Source organism: Mesocricetus auratus, unplaced genomic scaffold (genome assembly GCF_017639785.1).
Source record: "Mesocricetus auratus isolate SY011 unplaced genomic scaffold, BCM_Maur_2.0 Super-Scaffold_100707, whole genome shotgun sequence".
Taxonomy (NCBI): domain Eukaryota; kingdom Metazoa; phylum Chordata; class Mammalia; order Rodentia; family Cricetidae; genus Mesocricetus; species Mesocricetus auratus.
In genome coordinates this window covers 12,836,639-12,856,282 of record NW_024429269.1, presented here as the reverse complement: position 1 = coordinate 12,856,282, position 19,644 = coordinate 12,836,639, and the positions used below count along the sequence as shown (strand labels likewise).

At 53.4% G+C, this 19,644-nt stretch overlaps 3 protein-coding genes across 3 annotated transcripts; 1 reads left to right on the top strand and 2 right to left on the bottom strand.

The window, feature by feature from the left end:
• Positions 1 to 2,423: 2,423 nt before the first annotated feature.
• On the bottom strand, positions 2,424 to 4,988 carry Cbln3 (cerebellin 3 precursor). The gene is made up of 3 exons (XM_005085623.4): positions 4,565 to 4,988; positions 4,125 to 4,244; positions 2,424 to 3,854 (listed from the first exon to the last, which is right to left on the bottom strand). Exons 1-3 carry the CDS (start codon positions 4,841 to 4,843, stop codon positions 3,657 to 3,659), a joined length of 597 nt encoding a protein of 198 aa, XP_005085680.3. The 5' UTR covers positions 4,844 to 4,988; the 3' UTR covers positions 2,424 to 3,656.
• A 651-nt stretch (positions 4,989 to 5,639) lies between these two features.
• Khnyn (KH and NYN domain containing) lies at positions 5,640 to 17,774 on the top strand. The gene is made up of 9 exons (XM_021236232.2): positions 5,640 to 5,681; positions 5,905 to 6,081; positions 6,654 to 6,872; positions 7,336 to 8,459; positions 8,590 to 8,720; positions 8,801 to 8,897; positions 13,208 to 13,315; positions 13,493 to 13,594; positions 14,052 to 17,774. Exons 1-9 carry the CDS (start codon positions 5,640 to 5,642, stop codon positions 14,308 to 14,310), a joined length of 2,259 nt encoding a protein of 752 aa, XP_021091891.2. The 3' UTR covers positions 14,311 to 17,774.
• Positions 16,348 to 19,334, bottom strand: Sdr39u1 (short chain dehydrogenase/reductase family 39U member 1). Its single transcript, XM_005085625.4, has 6 exons — positions 19,230 to 19,334; positions 18,869 to 18,975; positions 18,708 to 18,790; positions 18,272 to 18,393; positions 17,258 to 17,401; positions 16,348 to 17,027 (listed from the first exon to the last, which is right to left on the bottom strand). The coding sequence occupies exons 1-6, from the start codon at positions 19,243 to 19,245 to the stop codon at positions 16,615 to 16,617; spliced, it is 885 nt and encodes a 294-aa protein (XP_005085682.1). The 5' UTR covers positions 19,246 to 19,334; the 3' UTR covers positions 16,348 to 16,614.
• Between the last annotated feature and the right edge of the window lie 310 nt (positions 19,335 to 19,644).

The window sequence follows — 19,644 nt, the reverse complement described above, 5'->3', positions numbered from 1 at the left end:
AACTGCCAAGTTTACACTATGCTGGATTGCCCAGGGCTTGTTTTATTTATTTATTTATTTGTTTATTTATTTATTCTTATTTTTTGTGCATTGGTGTTTTGTCTGCATGTATGTCTGTGTGAGGGTGTCATATCTTGGAGTTACAGACAGCTGTGAGCTGCCATGTGGGTGCTGGGAATTGAACCCAGGTCCTCTGGAAAAGCAGTCAGTGCTCTTAACTACTGAGCCATCTCTCCAGCCCCACGATTGTCCAGTTTTAAACCTCCACTCTGACCATCATAAATTAGTTTATAGATTATGAAATGGATACTATCTCACTCAGACCAAGTTTTGAATTTAGTCTTCAACTTAAAAAAAAGAGGGACACACAGTCATGTGGCCTACAGATAAGTCATCTATCTCCCGGTCAAAAGAAAAGAGGGCATGCCAAGGAGTTCAGGATGGACAATTACGGACAATTAGCGGATTTTTGTTTGGGTAGGAATTGATTTACTTTCTAAGGTGATTAAAACCTCTCTCTCTCTCTCTCTCTCTCTCTCTCTCTCTCTCTCTCTGTGTGTGTGTGTGTGTGTGTGTGTGTGTGTGTCTGTGTGTGTGGGGGGGCTCAGTGGTTAAGAGCCCTGGTTCTCTTGCAGAGGGTCCATCTCTCTCTCTCTGTGTGTGTGTGTGTGCGTGTGTGTCTGTGTGTGTGTGTGGGCTCAGTGGTTAAGAGCCCTGGTTCTCTTGCAGAGGGTCCATCTCTCTGTGTGCGTGTGTGTGTGTGTGTGTGTGTGTGTGTGTGTGTGTCTGTGTGTGTGTGTGGGCTCAGTGGTTAAGAGCCCTGGTTCTCTTGCAGAGGGTCCATCTCTGTGTGTGTGTGTGTGTGTGTGCGTGTGTGTCTGTGTGTGTGGGGGGGCTCAGTGGTTAAGAGCCCTGGTTCTCTTGCAGAGGGTCCATCTCTCTCTCTCTCTCTCTCTGTGTGTGTGTGTGTCTGTGTGTGTGGGTGCTCAGTGGTTAAGAGCCCTGGTTCTCTTGCAGAGGGTCCATCTCTCTCTGTGTGTGTGTGTGCGTGTGTGTCTGTGTGTGTGGGTGCTCAGTGGTTAAGAGCCCTGGTTCTCTTGCAGAGGGTCCATCTCTCTGTGTGCGTGTGTGTGTGTGTGTGTGTGTGTGTGTGCGTGTGTGTCTGTGTGTGTGTGGGCTCAGTGGTTAAGAGCCCTGGCTCTCTTGCAGAGGGTCCATCTCTCTCTCTCTGTGTGTGTGTGTGTGTGTGTGTGTGTGTGTCTGTGTGTGTGGGTGCTCAGTGGTTAAGAGCCCTGGTTCTCTTGCAAAGGGTCTAGCCCACCTTACACCTGCTGGCTCACTGCTGACTGCAGCTCCAGTCTTAAGAGATCTGACGCGCACTTCTAGTCTCTGAGGGAGCTGCTTGCATGTGGTAAAAAGACAAAATACCCATACAAATAAAATAAAAATAAACTGAAACAAAACAAAATCCTATGCTGGTGTTGATCTTCTTTCTCTTGGGTATCTCAGACTCACATCTTTCCAAGCAATGGGTGAATTGTGCCAAGTGTTTTTCTCAACATCCACAGTCTGTAGATGGAGTCTACACCCTAGTCCTGAGACATCTCAATGTGCTGTTGCATGGGATGTGGACTTTGCATACACACTGCAGGTGGGGCCTTAAAGTAGAAAGATTGTTTGGTATATTCTGGCTGGGTCTAGTGTAAGCACTGAATCCTCATAAAGATCGTTTCCCAGCCTGTCATGGTGTGGCCAAGGGTGGCGACTAAATTCTGGCAAGGAGATGCAATCAGAAATGGTGCATGCAGTTGTCAGAAAACTGTCTTTCAAGGAAAGAGCCCGGTCCTTTCTTCCCCGTTCAGTCCAGCACTGCAGCGCTGATGCAATTACTGAGGCTCAAGAAGCCGTCTTGGGCCACAAGATTCATGCCAAGGGTGACAGAACTGAAGGGAGCCTGGGCTTTTGTGACCATGAGCAGCTGTTCATCCTGGACTCCCAGCTGAAGACTCCTGTCTTGTTTAAATTGTTCTTCCTGGTCACAAAGCATGGACGAATGTCGAAAGAAAATGCACCCCTTCTTTTTCACCCACTCCCCACCCTGTATCTCAGGGCTGGAGTTCAAACCTAGTGTTTCATGCACATTAGCTTCCGCCTCCGAGTTATAGCTCCCTCCCTCCTTCTCTCCTTCCCTCCCTCCCTCCCTCCCTCCCTCCCTCCCTTCCTTCCTTCCTTCCTTCCTTCCTTCCTTCCTTCCTTCCTTCCTTTCTCCCTTCCTTCCTCCCTCCCTCCCTTCCTTCCTTCCTCCCTCCCTCCCTCCCTTCCTTTCTTCCTTCCTTCCTTTCTTCCTTCCTCTCCCTCTTTTTTCCTTGGTCCTGGTAGTTATATAACTTGAGTACTTTTATAGCCTTTTAAAAATTTGACTGTTATGCTCAATTTGAATTTATTTTCTCTTCAACACGCCACATGTGTTCCAATCTTGTAATCCCTGTTCAGTATCTCACTGGCCACAGTTCTCCAGATAGATCCATTCATGCTGGACCATGGTGACAATGGGAAGAAAGAGAGTTTCTGTTGCTGGAGGGATGACTCATGGGCTCCGGGTAACAGGAAACTTAAGAATGAGAGAGTACGGATGGAGGGAGAGTGATGTAGGCACAGGGTAGGTGTAGGGAAGTCAGCTGAGAGACAGCTGGAGGAAGCGAGGTGTCAGCAAGAGTGTGAGTGACTGAAACTCAGATCTGATTTCAAAGGTGGGGCCGTTCTAGGAAGTGGCCAAGGAGGAGGACACACAGCCACTGGTGTGTTGTTCCAAGGCTCATATGTGACCTTTGACCATGCCTCCAGCTCTGTGTACCTGCTCTGGTTTCACCTGTTGGGCAGAGCAAACACACATACACGCGCTCACGCACGCACGCACGCACTTAGGCATGCCTCAGGAGATGAGGTCAGGAGATGAGGGCCAGAGTCCATTGGGACCTGGCACAGATGGATGGCAGGATTCCTGCCTGCTGACTGTCCCAGTTTATCTGCGGAATGTTTATCATGTTCAGGGTAGGCACATGCCCCCAGCTATGGATGGTCTGGGGCCCTCCCCACACTTCTGTTTATGGTTGGGCTGTCAGCCCCTGTTCATACAGTGCTGGCTGAGATCTCCCACGCTGGCACTCCTAACAGGATGGAGTCTGCAGGTACTATGAGGCTGGTCCATCTGGGCCCCTGTGGGAGCCTGTCAAGCTTACCTGTGCCACCTGTCACCAAATAGCACTGAGCAGGAAACGGGTGGAGAACGGGAGGAGTGGAGTCTGTGAAGTAGTGTGAGCCCCTCTCTTGCCAAATCTTGCTTTGGCCATCAATGCAGGCAGGAGAGGGGCAGCAAAGGCTGGGCGGGCAACCGGAGTGGCAGTGATGAGGAGTGTTCTGACCAGAGATTCCATAGCTCTGCTCTTGTCCTCTCCCAGCCTTCGGTGTTTGATACAGGATCTCATGCAAGGAGTTGGGCTACAGGCAGCCTGAAGGGGACCTTCTCTTACAGGCAGTCTGAAGGGGACCTTCTCTTGCTTCAAAGACGCTTGTTTCTGGGGCAAGGCAGGGCAGGGAAGCGCAGGGCAGGGCAGGAGGCCGGATGCTAGATATTGGTCTTTTAAAGGTGTGAGTTCTCAGAGTGGGAAGATGAGGAAGCCAGAGAAGCTTGAATACTTCCAGCCACCCAGAAGATTCCCCCGGCGAAGGCGCAGGGATACACGGTCCCCAGGGTCCAGGGGAAGCAGCACAGAGCTTGTGGCTGCCTCTCGGGTCACGTCAGGGTCGTTGGCAAAGGCTGAGATGACTGGCCATGTATTTAGCATCAGGCTCACCTGGGGAGGGGCACTCAGTTAGCATCTCTTTCCTACCCCATAGCTCAGGACCCTCATCTTCCCAAGGGTTTCCTTTTGGGCACCCGAGGCTTAGTGGGCTCTGTTTTGAGGGCTGAAGGCTGCACACCTGCCACACCCTGCTATCCAGGACCTTTCCTCCCCTGCTCATGGCCGCCAGGATACAGGTCAGTAGAAGAGCTTCCCAGGGATTGCTGCCTTCTACTTATGTCCCCCCCCCCCGTCCCCGGAGATGGGGCTGGCACTCGTCACCTGGACAGTTTGGCGGTTGTACACCTTTACGACATGGAATCGGAAGCTGTAGACTCCACGGACAGGGGCCACGAAGCAGCCCGAGGTCCGATCAAAGCCACCACCCTCGTTCACCAGCACCTGAGGGAAACAGATCCTGTCGAGTGGGGATTCAGGGTGCCTGGGGCTCAGGAACATCACTGGGGTTGGCATTTGGCCAATGGGTAAAGAGAAAGGGGGTGGCAAACAGGCGTGACAGGAATTTGTGGATCCAAAAATTATGAGAAATGGCTAAGATAGGCTATGTATGAGAGAGAAGGCGAAGAGTTGGTGGTCACCTAGGTGAACATGTGGCAAGAGATGCAGGACATGGTGTTCTTGAAGCTTGAAGGATGCCAAGTGGGCTTGGGCAGTAGCGTCCAGGTCCATGCAGGCCCTCTGGAAAGGGGCAGGGGCATTACCTGGTCGAAGTAGATGGCACCAATGGTGCCATTGCCGCTTTCCCCTGCTGGTTCATGGTGGTGGCTGCGGACTGCAGCAAATGCCACTCGTCCTGGGGGTGCCTCTCCCAGGGCTGCTCCCCCAGGCCCCCCTGCAGCAGGTCGGCCTGGCTCACAGACTACCAGGCACTCCCCCTCCAACAGGACAGGCTCTGACCCTTCTTGAGCCCACCCAGCCCCTAGAGTCAGAAGCACTAGGGCCAAGGGTAGCTTGGGGTTGCCCCGTTTTGTTCCCATCATCCCTGGTGCCTCTGTCTTCTGCTTCCCTTGCTCTCCTCCTCCGCTTCAAGCCTTTGGTACCTCTGCCCTGCTCCTCTCCGCCTTATGGGTCTGCCACCTGGTTTGGGCACCTCCCTCCCTATATCTGTTGTGTCCCATGGCTCTGCCTGGCCTCTCCTTACTCCTGCTGTCACTGCAGCTCCCTCCTCCTTGGCAAAGCATAGAGTGACAGCAGTTGGGCTCCGGGAGGGAGAAGAGGGATAGAGACAGGTCACCAAGCTCCAGCCAGATTCTGTAGCCGGGAGTCTGGACTGTGGGTGATGGAGAACAACCCCTGTGCGTGCGTGTGTGTGAGTGTGTGTGAGTGTGAGTGTGACTGCGTGTGTATGTGTGAGTGTGTGAGTGTGTGAGTGTGAGTGTGCGCGCGTGTGTGAGTGCGTGTGAATGTGTGAGTGTGTGTGTGAGTGTGAGTGAGTGTGAGTGTGTGGGCGTGTGTGTGAGTGTGTGAGTATGTGTGTGAGTGCGTGTGTGAGCGTGTGTATGTGTGAGTGAGTGTGTGTGAGTGTGAGTGAGTGTGTGAGTGTGTGAGTGTGTGTGTTGATGAAGTTTCTTCAACTCCTTCCTCATTGTCTCCTTTCCAGAATTCTTCACAAGCCGTCTCTCTCTATGGAATCTTTCTTTTTGTTGGAAGGTTATGTCCTCATCCCCCCCCCCAATCTACTGTTTGAAAGTCTTGTGCCAAGGCAGTATTCTTTTGTGACTCTGGACTTTCCCTCTTGGAACCTTCAACTGTGCAGAAAACGCAAGGGTCCCAAGAATGGGAGGCGAGCGTGAGAGTTGGCGGGAGGCGCTGGGGCGGGTGGGGGGAGTGCTGGCAAACCGCTAGGCCGGGCCAGGGACGTGGAGGGCGGGTTGGTGGGCCGCAAGGCAGCAGGCAGAGCCCTGGAGGGAGGGCGCGACCAGAGGCACACAGCCCAGCCCCGAGCCCCAGCCAGCCAGCCCTGGCGGGGGAGGAGCCGGCCTGACTCCGCCCCAGGCCGGGAAGTGACTCCAAAACCACTACGCGATGTTGACGAGAGTAGTCTAGGTTGGGTGACGAAGCCGAGGAGGCCTTGCCAGACTCGGGTGCCCAGCCCCGGACCCCTGGGGCGTGGGAGAAGCGCGGGGCCCCTGGGCCCCTAGAGCAGCAGGCGGGACTCGCGGCTTTGGCGGTAGGCGCGCCCCTTCTCGGCGCTTGGGAGCCGGAGGCGGCGGCCACGGTGATCGATCGGGCTGGGGGCGGCCACCGCGGTCGTCTGGGAGGGCCCCGGGGGGCCCGGGTGGGACGCTTGGCGGTGGACGTCTCCGGGAGGGTAGGCGGGGAGGGGGGAGTGGCTAGAGAAAGCCTGGCCGACAGACGAGGGCACCCCTCCCCGGACCACACAGTTAGTCCCCGGCGAGGTTCATCTCCGAAGAGGCCCTCTTCTGCTCAGAAATCTCAGAGACCTCTGAGCTTTGGGACCCTTTCCTCGCCCACCCCCCCCCCTTACGACCCTCAGAATGAGCCGCAGGTCCCTTCACCTTCCCCTCTCGGGCGGTGGTCATCTGTCCCCAGGCCAGCCGCCCATCCCAGATAGCCTTGTTTACCAAGGATTTCCTTTCCCGGAGAGGCCTGTGTGCCCATAGTTTTCTGTCCTCTCTACCCGCCAGGTGGACACACTACCTTCTGGGGTTATTTACCGGTGCTGTAACTAGGTGCGACCGACCTGTTGACTGTTGAGTGTAGGCGGTGTGACTAGGATTTGGCCTGAAGGGAGACAAAGTCTCTGAGCTCTTGCCACTGCCCTTCCAGGACCCCAGGAAGAAGCCATGTGTACTCGGGGGTTCGCTTCCCCCCACTCCTGACCGCTTTGCGGTGTCTGCAGTCGCAGAGGACAAGGTTCGGGAGCAACAGGCTCGCTTGGAACGCATCTTCAGCGTGGGAATGAGCGTCCTCTCCAAAGACTGCCCAGAGAACCCTCATATCTGGCTGCAGCTTGAGGGCCCCAAGGAGAATGTCTGCAGAGCCAAGGTTAACTCCTGTCCCGGATCCTTGCAGGACCCTGCCCTCCCCTAGGCAGACTCGGAGGAGGGGTTGGAGAGGATCCTTGCCTTTTTGCTGTCTTCCTGCCTACCTCTGTTCTGAGCTTTGAGGAACTCAGCAATTCTTGTTTAGAATTTTGGTTTCACTTCTGCCCTGATGGCCCAGGTACTGTAGGCACTTGAAACGTTACTTTGTGCTCTTGGGTATAGTGCAGGTGGTCCTTACCGGAGTGGGTGGAGGCTGGCCACACTTCTTTCTTTGGCCTCGAGGAGGAGTTCTAATCCAGCCTCAACACTTGACAGTCTTCTGTCTATGCTTCAATTTCCTTGTGTCTACAATCGGAGTAATAGTAGTTATCCACTTGGATGACGCAAGCACTTGGAGCTTAGGGAGAACAATATACCTGCAGGGGATGGCTTCTAGAAGTTTCCTCTCTGACCTTCCCATCTAGGAATACCTGAAGGGGCTCTGCAGCCCCGAACTGCAGAGTGAAGTTCGTTACCCACCCAGACTGCACTGCGTCTTTCAGGGAGCCCAAGGCTTCTTCCTTGACTGTCTGGCCTGGAGCACGTCTGCCCACCTGGAGCCCCTGGCTCCGGGCTCTCTGATGGTCAGTGGCCTGACCGAGGCCTTTGTGATGGCTCAGAGCCGGGTGGAGGAGTTAGTGCAGCGACTGAGCTGGGATCTTCAGCTGCCGCCTTGTTCTGGAGCCTCTGCCGGCGCTGGAGTGCTGAGTGACTTCTCTGCCCTGCTGCACTCTAAGGAGGACGCCTACACAGAGGCCCTGCTGCAGCTGCCCCTGGCTGTCCAGGAGGAGCTCCTCAGTCTGGTGCAGGAGGCATTCAGAGAGCAGGGTCCGCAGGCGCTGCCCCCTCGTGAGCGTGAGCGGGGGAGCCCAGGCCTGTTGAGTGCTCAGTTCCAGCAAGTTAGGGCTCCCTTGAATGAAGGTGGGGAGTCCCTGGGCTCTGGAGTGGCGGGGTTGGGAGAGTCAAGGGCAGCACCAGGAGGAAGTCGTACTGTGGAGAAGGGGGGAAGGAAACAGGATGCTGTCAGGGACACTTATTCAGGGCAGAAGGAGACACCTGGGGAAGAGGTCGGGGAGAGAGGAGTGGCTTTCAAGTCACGACCAGCAGGTACAGGAGCAGAGGAGGTAGCGCCCTTGAAGGGAAAGGCCTTGGGGAAGGAGGAGGTTCCTCAGCAGAGAGGGGGGTTCGGTGTGCAGGGTGAGCCTTCTGGTGCCCCTGTGCCCACTCAGAGGGCAGCTCAGATTCGGGGAGCCTCTCTCCTCCAGCGACTCCATAACGGGAACACCTCACCTCCAAGAGTTCCTAGCCCTCCATCTGCACCTGAACCCCCTTGGCCCTGTGGAGACCGAGATCGGGGAGACAAGCAACAGGCTGGGGCTCGAGGTCGAGGGTCTCCATGGAAACGAGGCACTCGAGGGGGCAACTTGGTGACTGGCACACAGCGTTTCCAGGAAGCCTTGCAGGATCCTTTCACCCTGTGCCTTGCCAATGTGCCTGGCCAGCCAGATCTCCGTCATATTGTCATAGATGGCAGCAATGTGGCCATGGTGTAAGTAGCTGATGGGGCTGAGCTGTGAGGAGGGAGGGTGTGGCCCGCATCTCTGTCTGTCTTGGAGGCGTGTGCTGAGGGCTGGTAGCGCCTCCTCCTGGGGTCCTGAGTGTCTCCCGTTCTGACGCAGGCATGGCCTTCAGCACCACTTCTCAAGCCGGGGCATTGCTCTTGCCGTGCAGTACTTCTGGGATCGTGGGCACCGTGACATAACCGTCTTTGTGCCTCAGTGGCGCTTCAGTAAGGATTCCAAGGTCAGAGGTAAGTGGGGGCTGGCCGTCTTTGTCCTGGGTGGGGCTGTGTCTACCTTGAGGAGAGACCTGCTGCATCTTGTTCTGTAGAGAGTCACTTCCTGCAGAAGCTATACTCCCTGAGTCTGCTTTCCCTGACGCCCTCTCGAGTCATGGATGGCAAGAGGATTTCTTCCTACGATGACAGGTATTTGCCCTCTCCTGGCCCCGAGTTTTATTTACGAGCCCAGTGGGACTTTGGGGAGGAGAGACGTTCCTGTCCTCTGTCTTCCAGCTCCAGTAGTGGAGTTAGTTTCCGTGGGATGTAAATCAGCTCTGCAGGTGACAGGAGATGGACTTTGCACAACTAACTATGCCTGCCTGCTCATCATTCGCCTTGTCATTATATAAAGCGCTCTACGGTCTAGAAAATACCGTGTAAGGGACTGGGAGAGCTCCTAACATGGCAGGATTGCCAATGTGGAGAAATTCTTTGAATACTCTGGGAAACGGAGAGTAAACCTTCAAAATAAATAAGATGCAGAAACAGCCTGGAACAGAGTGGCAGAATTCGAGCTGCAGGGCTCATTATTGGTCTGCTTCCTCCATGGCCTGGGCCCACCTCTTAGTGAATCACCTCTTTGTCTCAGGGTGCTTCTCCATTCACTCACCCTCCTTGTGGCTATCAAAGGAAGATAAGGTATGTGCTTGCCTCGTTCCTGGTGCTAAGCAACAGGCTAGTGACATTCCCTCTTAACATTGCATGGGCCCAATTAGGTGTTGCATGAAGCTGGGTGAGGTAGTCACACTGTAGTCCCAGCACTTGAGAGACTGAGGTAGGATAATCCCCCTTGAATTTGAGGCCAGCATGAGCTACAAAGTATGTTCCTGGCTAGCCTGGACTATAAAGTCAGACCCTGTCTCAGTAAACTAAAAAGAAAGGGGGGGGGGTGACGTACGGGATATTATCTCTGTTTACAGACGTAGACACAAAGGGTAAGTGGTTAATTCCCTTGACAGAAGTTCCCTTGACAAAAGTTACCATGTAGGCTAAGCAGAAAACAGGGTATACTCTTGCTACACTTGTGCAACATGGTGTAGAAATATATACATTTTAAAGCTAAGTAGCTATTTTAAATCTTCTTACTTTTTGTGCCCACAGAGTCCAGAAAAGTCTAAAAAGGAACTTTAAGGAGGGTTTATTTTAGCTCCCAGCCCAGGCTACAGCCCTTTATAGCTGGGAAGTCAGAGCAGCTGGTCACGTCCATCCATGATCAGGAGGAGAGCAGCGAGTGCATACAGATTAGTGCTCAGCTTGCATCCTCTCTCATGATCCAGAACCCCTGCCTGGGGAATGGTGCCGCTCACAGCGGTCGGCTCTTACAGACCACCCGATCTAGACAGTTCCTCACTGTGAACTCTTCTCAGGCGATTAAAAACTAACCAGCATAGTGATGATGTGATTTATCTTTTCAGATATGTAACTTTTACTCCTTAGAAGTAAGAAGCATTTTACAAAAGGTACTTCACTTCCTTGTCTTAGGTTTCTTGTTGCTGTGATAAATACCATGGTCCAACAAAACTTGGGAGGAGAGGGTTTATTTTATCTTAACTTGCAGGTAATAGTCCGTCTCTGATTGGGAGTCAGGACAGAACCTGGAGGCAGGAATTGGTGCAGAGACCACAGAGGGATGCTTGTGGGCTACTTATAGCCTGCTCAGCTCGATTTCTAGCACCACCCAGGGCCACTTGCCTAGAGGTGGCCCCGCCCCCAGTGGGCTGACCTCCCTCTGTCAATTAGCAATCAAGAAAATGTCCCGCACACTTGCCCACAGGCAATCTGATGGACACATTTTCTCAATTGAGGACCCCCTCCCAGGTAACTCATGGCAAGCTGATAAAAAGCCAGTCGGGATGCTCCTGATGCCGGTTTCTTTTTTGGACAGGGTCTTACTTTGCAGCCTGGGCTGGACTGACTTCTGTAGACCAGGTTGGCTTTGAGCCTGTGGTGACCCTCTTGCCTCTGCCTCCCAAGTGCTGTTATTTTGTTTTAAGGACTAGATTTTAGTTTATTCTAAGACAGTAACTTTTAGTCCACATCAGCACCATAACAGAATTGATCCTGAGAATTGGGTCAGTTTTAATGCTTCGTGGATCCATGTGCAGACTTGGACTTTCTCTTCATTGTGGTATAAAGCAGCAGAGCAGAGCTCAGCAGAGCCTACCGAATGAGAGCTGCGGGGCGTATCCCAACCCGAGAGCCACAAAGGCCGTGACTAGAAAGCACCTTTTGTGCACTAGAGGTAGCATAGCACCCCTGAGCTTGCTCCCACACAGCTGCTGTACCTCATCCCGACTCGTGGTCGTCTCTGTACCTCCGCGCCTTTCAGATACCGACAGCCCACTTCAGGCGAGGTGCATGACTTGAAGAGAGAACTCTGGGGCAAGGGTTGGTCCTTGGCTTCCAGAGGCCCAGAGTGCAGTGAACAACAGTAAGACCCGTGAGTCAGGCACGACAGGAGCTCAGGGGAGCGAGCCTTGTTGTGACTGGGGTTTTGCAGGAAGGAAGGGGTTGGGAGTTTTGGTCGAGATGGATGTGGGATGGGCTGGATCTCTTCGATTTTAAACCTCTCAAAAGTTAGTTCACCGTCTTACTCTGTGGATGGAGAATCATTAAGATGGGACCTGGCCATGGTGGCGGATGCCTTTAATGCCAGTACTTGGGAGGTCGAACAGAGGCGGGAAGTTTGAGGTTAGCTTCAGGTATTCAGTAAGTTGGAGGCAGGCCTGGGCTATATGAGCTCATGTCCCAAAAATAAAACAAGGAAATTACTGAAGTGGGGCCTCAGGAATATTTTAAAAACTTTATAGTTTTGGGATAGAGAGACGGCTCAGCAATTAAGAGCACTGGCTGCTCTCGCAGAGGTCCCTAGTTCAGTTCCCAGCACCCACATGGCAGCTCACAATCTGATGCTCTCTTCTGGTCTGCAGATCTACATGCAAACAAAGCACCCATATGCATAAAAACAAATCTAAAACAAAACAAAAACCCCAAACCTTAATATTTGTACTTTTCTGGTTTTTGAGGTACGGTCTCATGTAGTCAGGCTGGTCTCGGGCTCCCTGAGGAACCAAGGGTGACCTTGAACCTGGATTCTCCTGGCCCCACCTCCTGAATGCTAGATTACTTGTGTGTGTCACCACGCCCAGTCTTTATTGTGCTGGAAATTGAACCTAGGGCCTGGTGCAGCTAGGTGAGCACTCTACCAACCGAGCTAGACTGCCAGCCAGCTCCTGGAAACTAAGTTCCTTAGGTGACTGTCATTGAGGAGGCTTAGGATACACTCTGAGATGGAGGGAGTAGGAAGAAACTGAAGTCAGAGTGGGGGACTGGTTAAGAGTGTAGTCTGGTCATTGATCTTGGCTGGAGTTGAGGCTCCATTAGGGAGTACTGAAGAGAAAAGGCTGCAGGAGTGGCGTCAGGTGGCTTCTAGAGGCCCTGAGCCGCCAGCTTGGACATGTGGACTTATTCAAGGCTCTCACATGGGCTGGGTTGGGGTGAAGAGCTCTGTGTGAGGGAGAGCAGGTGAGGATGGTGAGGTGAGGATGGTGAGGTGAGGTGAGGATGGTGAGGTGAGGATGGTGAGGTGAGGTGAGGATGGTGAGGTGAGGTGAGGATGGTGAGGTGAGGTGAGGATGGTGAGGTGAGGATGGTGAGGTGAGGTGAGGATGGTGAGGTGAGGATGGTGAGGTGAGGTGAGGATGTGAGGTGAGGTGAGGATGGTGAGGTGAGGATGGTGAGGTGAGGATGGTGAGGTTTGTAAGTGACTCGTGGGCTGGAGAGAGTTATAGCTCGCTCTTGCTGTGTTTTAGACGCAGTGTTCAGTAAGGGTTGTGAATGAGATGCTGTTGGGAGACTACCTGGGATTCATCACTGTTTCTGCTCTAACCTTGGTGTCTGTGTCTAGTTAGTCACCTGTGGCTGGGTGATAGTGAGGGGAGGAGCGGAATATGGAGGTACAGGCTGTAATCCCAACGACTTGAGAGGCTGAGGCAGGAAGATGGAGAGTTCAAAGCCTGCTGGGGCTAGAGTGAATTCAAGGCTAGACTGAGTAACTTAGCAAGATCGTATCTCTGATTTGTTGGTTTGTTTTTGAGACAGGGTCTCTCTGTGTAGCCCTGGCTGTCCTGGAACTCTGTAGAGCAGGCTGGCTTAGAACTCCAGAGATCACCAGTCTCTGCCTCCTGAGTGCTGGGATTAAAGGTGTGGCCTCCAGGCCCTGCCTGTCTCTTACCCACTCTCTTGGTCCGTCTGTCTACTTCCTTACCTACAATTTCAGTGGTGAAGCACTTGCCTAGGATGCACGCCAGCCTGGACTCAGTTCCCAGAAGCTGCCCTCACCCTTCTTCACTTCAGACTGACCTCCATCACCAGAACTGGGTCTCAGGCATCGATAGCACCCTGTGGGGTTGGTCCTTGGAGAATCCCAGCATGGTGTCTGTGCTTTCTTGAGACAGGTTCATGGTGAAGCTGGCTGAAGAGACGGATGGGATCATAGTCTCCAATGACCAGTTCCGGGATCTGGCGGAGGAGTCTGACACGTGGATGGCGATCGTCAGAGAGCGGTGAGGATAGGGCACGGCTCAGACCTTTCTCTAAAACCAGCTCTTCTCTGACCACTGGGTGAGAACCCTGGGGAAGGCCGTGGAGGTGCCGCAGGATGACAGCCAGGAGCTCTGGGTGGGGCTGGTCTCGGCCAGGTCGGTGAGGTCATCTCCGTGACATCCTCTTTCCTCTTCCAGCCTGCTGCCCTTCACCTTTGTGGGAAACCTCTTTATGGTCCCAGATGACCCACTGGGGCGAAATGGCCCCACCCTGGATGAGTTCCTGAAGAAGACAGTCAGGTAGTGCCCCTTCTCTGCCCGCAGCCTGTTGAGATCTGCTACTCTGAAGGACTGGAGTTTGGATGGGAGTGTCACAGTTTGGGCCAGCTTAGTTCTGCAGTAGGCTTGAGTTTTCGGGACTGGTTTTTAAAGTTCTCCCAAGGAATCCTGACACAGAGATACTTTTATTTCTTTACTCTTCTGGTCAGTGTGTTTGATGGAGCTGTTTGGGAGATGGTTGCACGTAATAACAGTCAGTTGTACCTCACACCCTCTGGTGGCTGCTAAGCAAGTGATTAAACAGGGCTACATCTCATTAGGGTGTCATCCTAGTGGGTTGATATTGCCTCCCAGTGGCCAGCTTAGGGAATTCATGCATTCATTTCCTAAAGCTGGAAATTGGTCTGCTTGGCCGAGGCTCCCTGGGGCCCAGTTTTTCTCAGGAGTGCTTATCAGTTCTTACTCTGCTTTTCTCCAGGAAACAGGGCTCTGCTAAGACTCAGCAGCCCTCCAGAGGCCCCACAGACCACGGTAATCAGCAGCAGGGGAAGCAGGGGAAGGAAGAGGAGAGAGGCAGTAGTGGCATTCGGAAGACCCGGGAGACAGAGCGGCTCCGGCGCCAGCTGCTGGAGGTGTTTTGGGGTCAGGACCACAAGGTGGACTTCATCCTGCAGCGGGAACCATACTGCCGGGATATTAACCAGCTTTCTGAGGCCCTGCTGAGTCTCAACTTTTGAGTCTTACTTGCCTGCATAGCTGTTGCCTATCTGACTCAGCGCCCCCAGCTCAGCTGCTTCTGTACAGTCCTCTGCTGTCAGACTGCGTGGACTCCCTCTAAGACGGTGCTTTGGCTGGAGGAAGCACCAGAGATCTGCGTGTGGGAATACTCTTGCCTGGGGTACTTGAGGACAGGTTCATAAAGTGACGCCACCCGAGTCAGGACCACAGTCAGCTCTTAGGAGGCTTTGATCAGATTTAACTCCTCAACCTTGCCGTTGCAGAGGGTTTCTGTAGAGACTCTTCCTGAAGACCGCGACCGTTGGCCTCATCCCCAAGTTAAAATAAGTTGGAGGCTACGGTAAGGCTAGGGCGAGGAAGAAAGCACCTCAGGCTGCTCTTCTGAGTGGCTGTTCAGGCTGAGCTGTCTGGGTTCTGGAGGGGCTGTAGTGCTGTGTGGGCTGTTGGATGGACAGCAGAGTCAGACCCACAAGGCAGAGGGGGTTGGGCTTCCATCTCGGTTGTGCTCTGCCTGTGACCTTGACAGATGCTTATGTCTATACACCTGACATAGAAATACCCTTTGAGAGCAGGAATGAGAACATGGGAAGCTCCTGTGAGGAAGTGATCTTGGATCGTGTCTCAGAGATGTCCAGTCCGTACCCTCAGTTTTAACACTGGGTTTCCAACAGAACATGCCCTGTAACGGCTGCATCCTTTCCAGCAACCTTCAAAACAAAACAGTTGTTAGGCTTGATTGTTGCATTAATCTCAGGGTTCCTAGAAGTGACAGCTGGTCAGTTGCATTCAATTGTTTGTTTACAGATTCACAAAGTGCCAGAAAGGCCCTGGTTAAATCCTCCCTCTGGTGTTGAACGTATTCACCAGATTCATGAAGCCGTGCTTTGCATTGACAATGTTACTGGCATCTATCTAAGACTCCCTCTATGAAGGACGTAGGTTGCATTCGGCAAGACACACTACTGTTTGTGTGCATGGTGGAGAAACTATCATCTAGGAAGTGGAAGGTGAAGAATCAGAGTTGAGAGACACCTGATTGGTCACAGATGAACTCCACGGACCTATCATGACCAACTGTTTACATCCTAACTCCCACAAGTCATTGTTTTGTATCTGCTTGATTCTTGGCCAGGGGATTTACTCTCTGCAAGGTGGCACATTCCAGACCTGGATGTATAGTTTTTCCAGGAGTTTTTTCTGTAGTGTAGCCTAACAAGCTTCTGTTACTATTACTTTTTCCAGGAATAACTGAGAGCTAGTCAGCTTCTCAGATAAAGAGGTAAGGCAGGTGTCCCCGGGTTCAATTCTGATTGAGACCTGTATCGAGTTCCTGAATTAGGTTTTTGGATGACTTACTCCAAGTGACAGAGAGGTGACTGTGTGTGGAACTCAGTGATCAGGGAGAGGGTCCCTAGGTCCCAGTGTCTGCCTGTTTCATTGGCCATTTTCATCTCTACACTCAGGCTTGGGCAGCTGTATTGGAGACAAGTTGATTAGGAAATGACAGTGACTCTTCTCAGTGTCCAGGAAGCAATGAGAATGGTCTGAACCGGTTGCTGGTAGACATGCTTTTCAAGTTTGTGATTGGTTTCTTCCTCTGTTTGCTTGTGATGGTGGTGTACAGAAAGCCAGAATTGGCTTCCTTTTATGCTGCGGGCCCTAGAAGGCCAAAGTGTTCCCAAGCAGATGAGAGACAGGTCCTCGGTTTATAGAGGGGCATTGGCTTTGTGTTACTGCAGTATGAGGTGGGACCTGTATGTGTTTGCTGTAAGTTCACCGCCATTGGGTGAGACCCTGAGGCTAACCAGGGCCCTTTTTCCATTTTTGCTGGTATCCTCTGAACAGGTGGTTACGGTGGCACCAGAACTCACTGGACATGACCCTCAAATGTATTTATTGCCTTTAACCTCTGTCACAAGCTCATGTGGGGAGAGAGACTGAATATTACAACGTTTAGAACCTCATTTAGGAAGGAGAGCCAGCTAGGTAATAGCCCCTAAGATAAACTCCAGAAGAATCTAAGCCAAAGAAACAGCTGAAGCCAGTGATAGAATTTATTGCCATAACTGTAGTGTTCTCTACACAGCATATAGGAAAACTGGGTAACTGAACACAGAGCGCACAGGAAGCTCAAGAGGTTAAGGTTGGAGTGCGCTGGCAACTGTGACGAGTTTCTCACACAGAGGTGGGACACACAGGGAGGAAGTGAGGGGGAGAGAGTCTAAGATGGCCTGATGTCAGAACAGGGCTTTCCTGAGCCAGTGCCCCGCATGAGGAACAGGCCTGCCTTGGGGCTTCTCTACTTAGGCTACAACATCTTTCAAGGCAGCCCCCAACTCTGGGAAGGAATACTGGTAGCCAGTGGCCAGTGTCCGCCGTGGGACCACTTTCTGGCCTTCCAACAGCATGGTGGCACGCTCTCGTCCAAAGACTGCTTGTACCACAGTGCTGGGGACAGGTATGAAGGCTGGGCGGCCCAGGGCAGCACCCAAGGCCTGGGCAAACTCGGCATTGGTCGTGGTAGATGCTGGGGCCACTCCGTTCAGGACTCCTTGGACGTGGTTTGCTTCAATGGCATGAGTCAGAATTCCTGCCAGGTCACCAATGTGTATCCAGGGGAAGAATTGGTGACCTGAACCAATGGGGCCTCCTAGGCCCAGGCGGAAGGGCAGAAGCATGTGGCCGATGGCACCACCCCCACGGCCCAGCACAACCCCTAGAGTAGGCAAGAGGGGGGGTTCAGGAAGGTTGCTTAGCCTTGGAAACCTGTACTACTCCCTTCTCGTCCCCTTCCTTGCCTCCTTCCCATGTGGACTGGGAGTGAGTGGATCTTGGGACTTTCCCTCATAGGTTAGCTAGACAAATGGACTCCTCTCACTGTAAGCTCAGCCCTCCTCGGCCCAGAAAGCTTCCACTTTGCCTGGATCCCAGGCCCTTGGTCCTCACCTGAACGTACCACCACCTGGCGTGTAGACTCTCCAGGAAGCCTGGCTGCTGCTTCCCATTTGGTTACCAGGTTGGAGAAAAAGTCAAAGTCCCCTCCTGGGCTGTCTTCGTCATACTCCTCAGTCGGGCTTGGCTGGTAGTAAGCTGCCAAGGGAGGGCACTCATTTGCTCAGCTGGCCCTGTCCTGCTGGACCCTTTGCAGCTAAAGGCTCCCTAGCCCTATTCTTTGACCCTTGGGTCTCCACAGGAGAAGGAAGATCCATGACTGTTTCCCTTGAGCTTCGCCATGTGTTCCTGCCTGGAAGTCTAGCCTTGGCTGCCAGGCTGTACCCAGAGGCTGCTAGCTTGTAGAGGTTAGGGACAGAAACCTGGGGGCCAGGCTGCTTGAGCCGCACCATCCCTGATATCTGTGACTTTCTGGCAAGTTACTTCTCTGTATGAACAGTTTGCATATGGGAGTAACTGTACCTACCTCATAGGGTTGTTGCAAGGATTAAATAATACAATGTATAAAGTACTTAGTATTGTGGCTTCTGTTTACATTTTGTTTGCAACTATTCAGTCTTAAGGGTGACATAGCAGTAGGGGACTGTCCATAAAGAACCGTGGTCTTAAAAGCAAGGGGCTGGGGAGCAGGTGGATAAGTCAGCATTAGGACTGGGGAGTACGTGGATAACTCGGCATTAGGACTGGGGAGTAGGTGGATAACTCGGCATTAATGGACTCGGGAGCAGGTGGATAACTCGGTATTAATGGACTCGGCCATTTCTCTTTCTCTGAGGCTCCCAATAAGGGTTGCTAGCTTTGAGTCGCTAGCCAAGTACACTCCCACTGCGTTCACACCCATAAATACCAATAGTGAAAACAGGCCATTAGAAACCTGTGCGGCGGGAGGACCCAGCCGCTACACCGGAAGGGCCGTGCTCTAGGGTGCTGCAGGGGGTCACTAGCCCCCAAGGCCTGCGCTGAGTTCTCTGTTCTTGTTAATGCAAGGGGTTGATGACTGGGGCATACCTACACCTGTGACTAGTATCCAAGCCTGCGGCGGGTGTTCGGCTTTGGTGATGGCTTTAGCTAGCAAGTGGGTGGTATCCAGACGGCTGGTAAGCACCTCTTTTTGGAAGGCTTCGTTCCATCTGCAGTGATGAAAAGGTCAGAAGTACAGACACGCATCTGACCCACATCCTCACTACTCATCCAGCCTGTTCTCCCTATCCTAAGTCTGTCTTAATGCATAACCCAGGGTCGCTAAGAAAGATAGGACTTTACCCGCTCCGTGATAGGCATGGGCTATGTCTCTTTAGCCACAACAGTGGGCTTTCTTAGACGCCGGTATAGAACAGGCTCCAAGGCTAAGAGATACTCGCACAGAGTATGTCTTCAATGCACGGCTCACAGGAGGTGACCCTCTCCCTCTGTGCAGGTGACACTGCTCTATGGCCCTGCTGACCTTCGCAGAGGGTTGAGGATGTTTTCTCCAGCCAGGTTGATGACAACATCGCAGAGGGGCAGCCCCGACCTATTGAGCTCACTCTGTTGGAGAGAGCACAGGAAGTACTGTCCTTCCCGCCCAAACTGCCCTCCCACCCACTTGGCAGAGGCTGGACGTACCCACGTGATTCGACCGGGTCCAGGCTGTCGGGAGACCAACGTCACTTCGTGGCCCCTGGCTTTCAGCAGCTGGGTTAGGGCTGTCCCAATGAATCCCGTCCCGCCACCTGATGGGAGGGCACAAACTGTTGCTTCTCCGGGAGGAGGCGGGCCGGAGCGCGGCGGCCCCGCCTGGTACAGCCCCCAGGGCCCTCCTCCCCGCCCCCCCGCCCCGCGGTGCAGAGGTGACGCCGGTCACAGGCTTTCAGGGGCTGGGAAACCAGGGCTCGGTTGCTTGCTTAGAAGACCGTGCCCGGTGGGGCTGGTCTCCCGCTCTCGGCCTCGCCCAAGCCCGCCCCCCCGACTCTCAGCCCTCCCTCACCCACGAGCACCCGCATGGCGACAGGGCACCAACACGCCTGCGCGAGATTTAAACACCGGACGCGGCTGCGCGCCTCGGCACCCGCGGATTTCAGGGCTAGGCGTCCCCTCCCCGCCCCCACCCCGACCCGGAAGGAGTTACAGCAAAAGCGAAGGAGAGGGGAGGACCAAGTGCGGGAAGAACCCGCTCCTAAAGGAACCCGCGCAGATCCCGGCTGCCAAGTGCCGGCTGCTTGTTCACCGTGGGATTCTTCTTACTCGTCTTCCTTTTTCCCCACCCTCCTGAGTGTCACAAAAGTTTACTTAGCAAGAAGTTTCATATGAAAATCTTCACGACCCAGTTCTACACCCCGGCCATCAGCCCCTCGGGGAGGATGTGTGAACGGCCTCGTTTAGACCCTTCCCAAGGCTGTCCC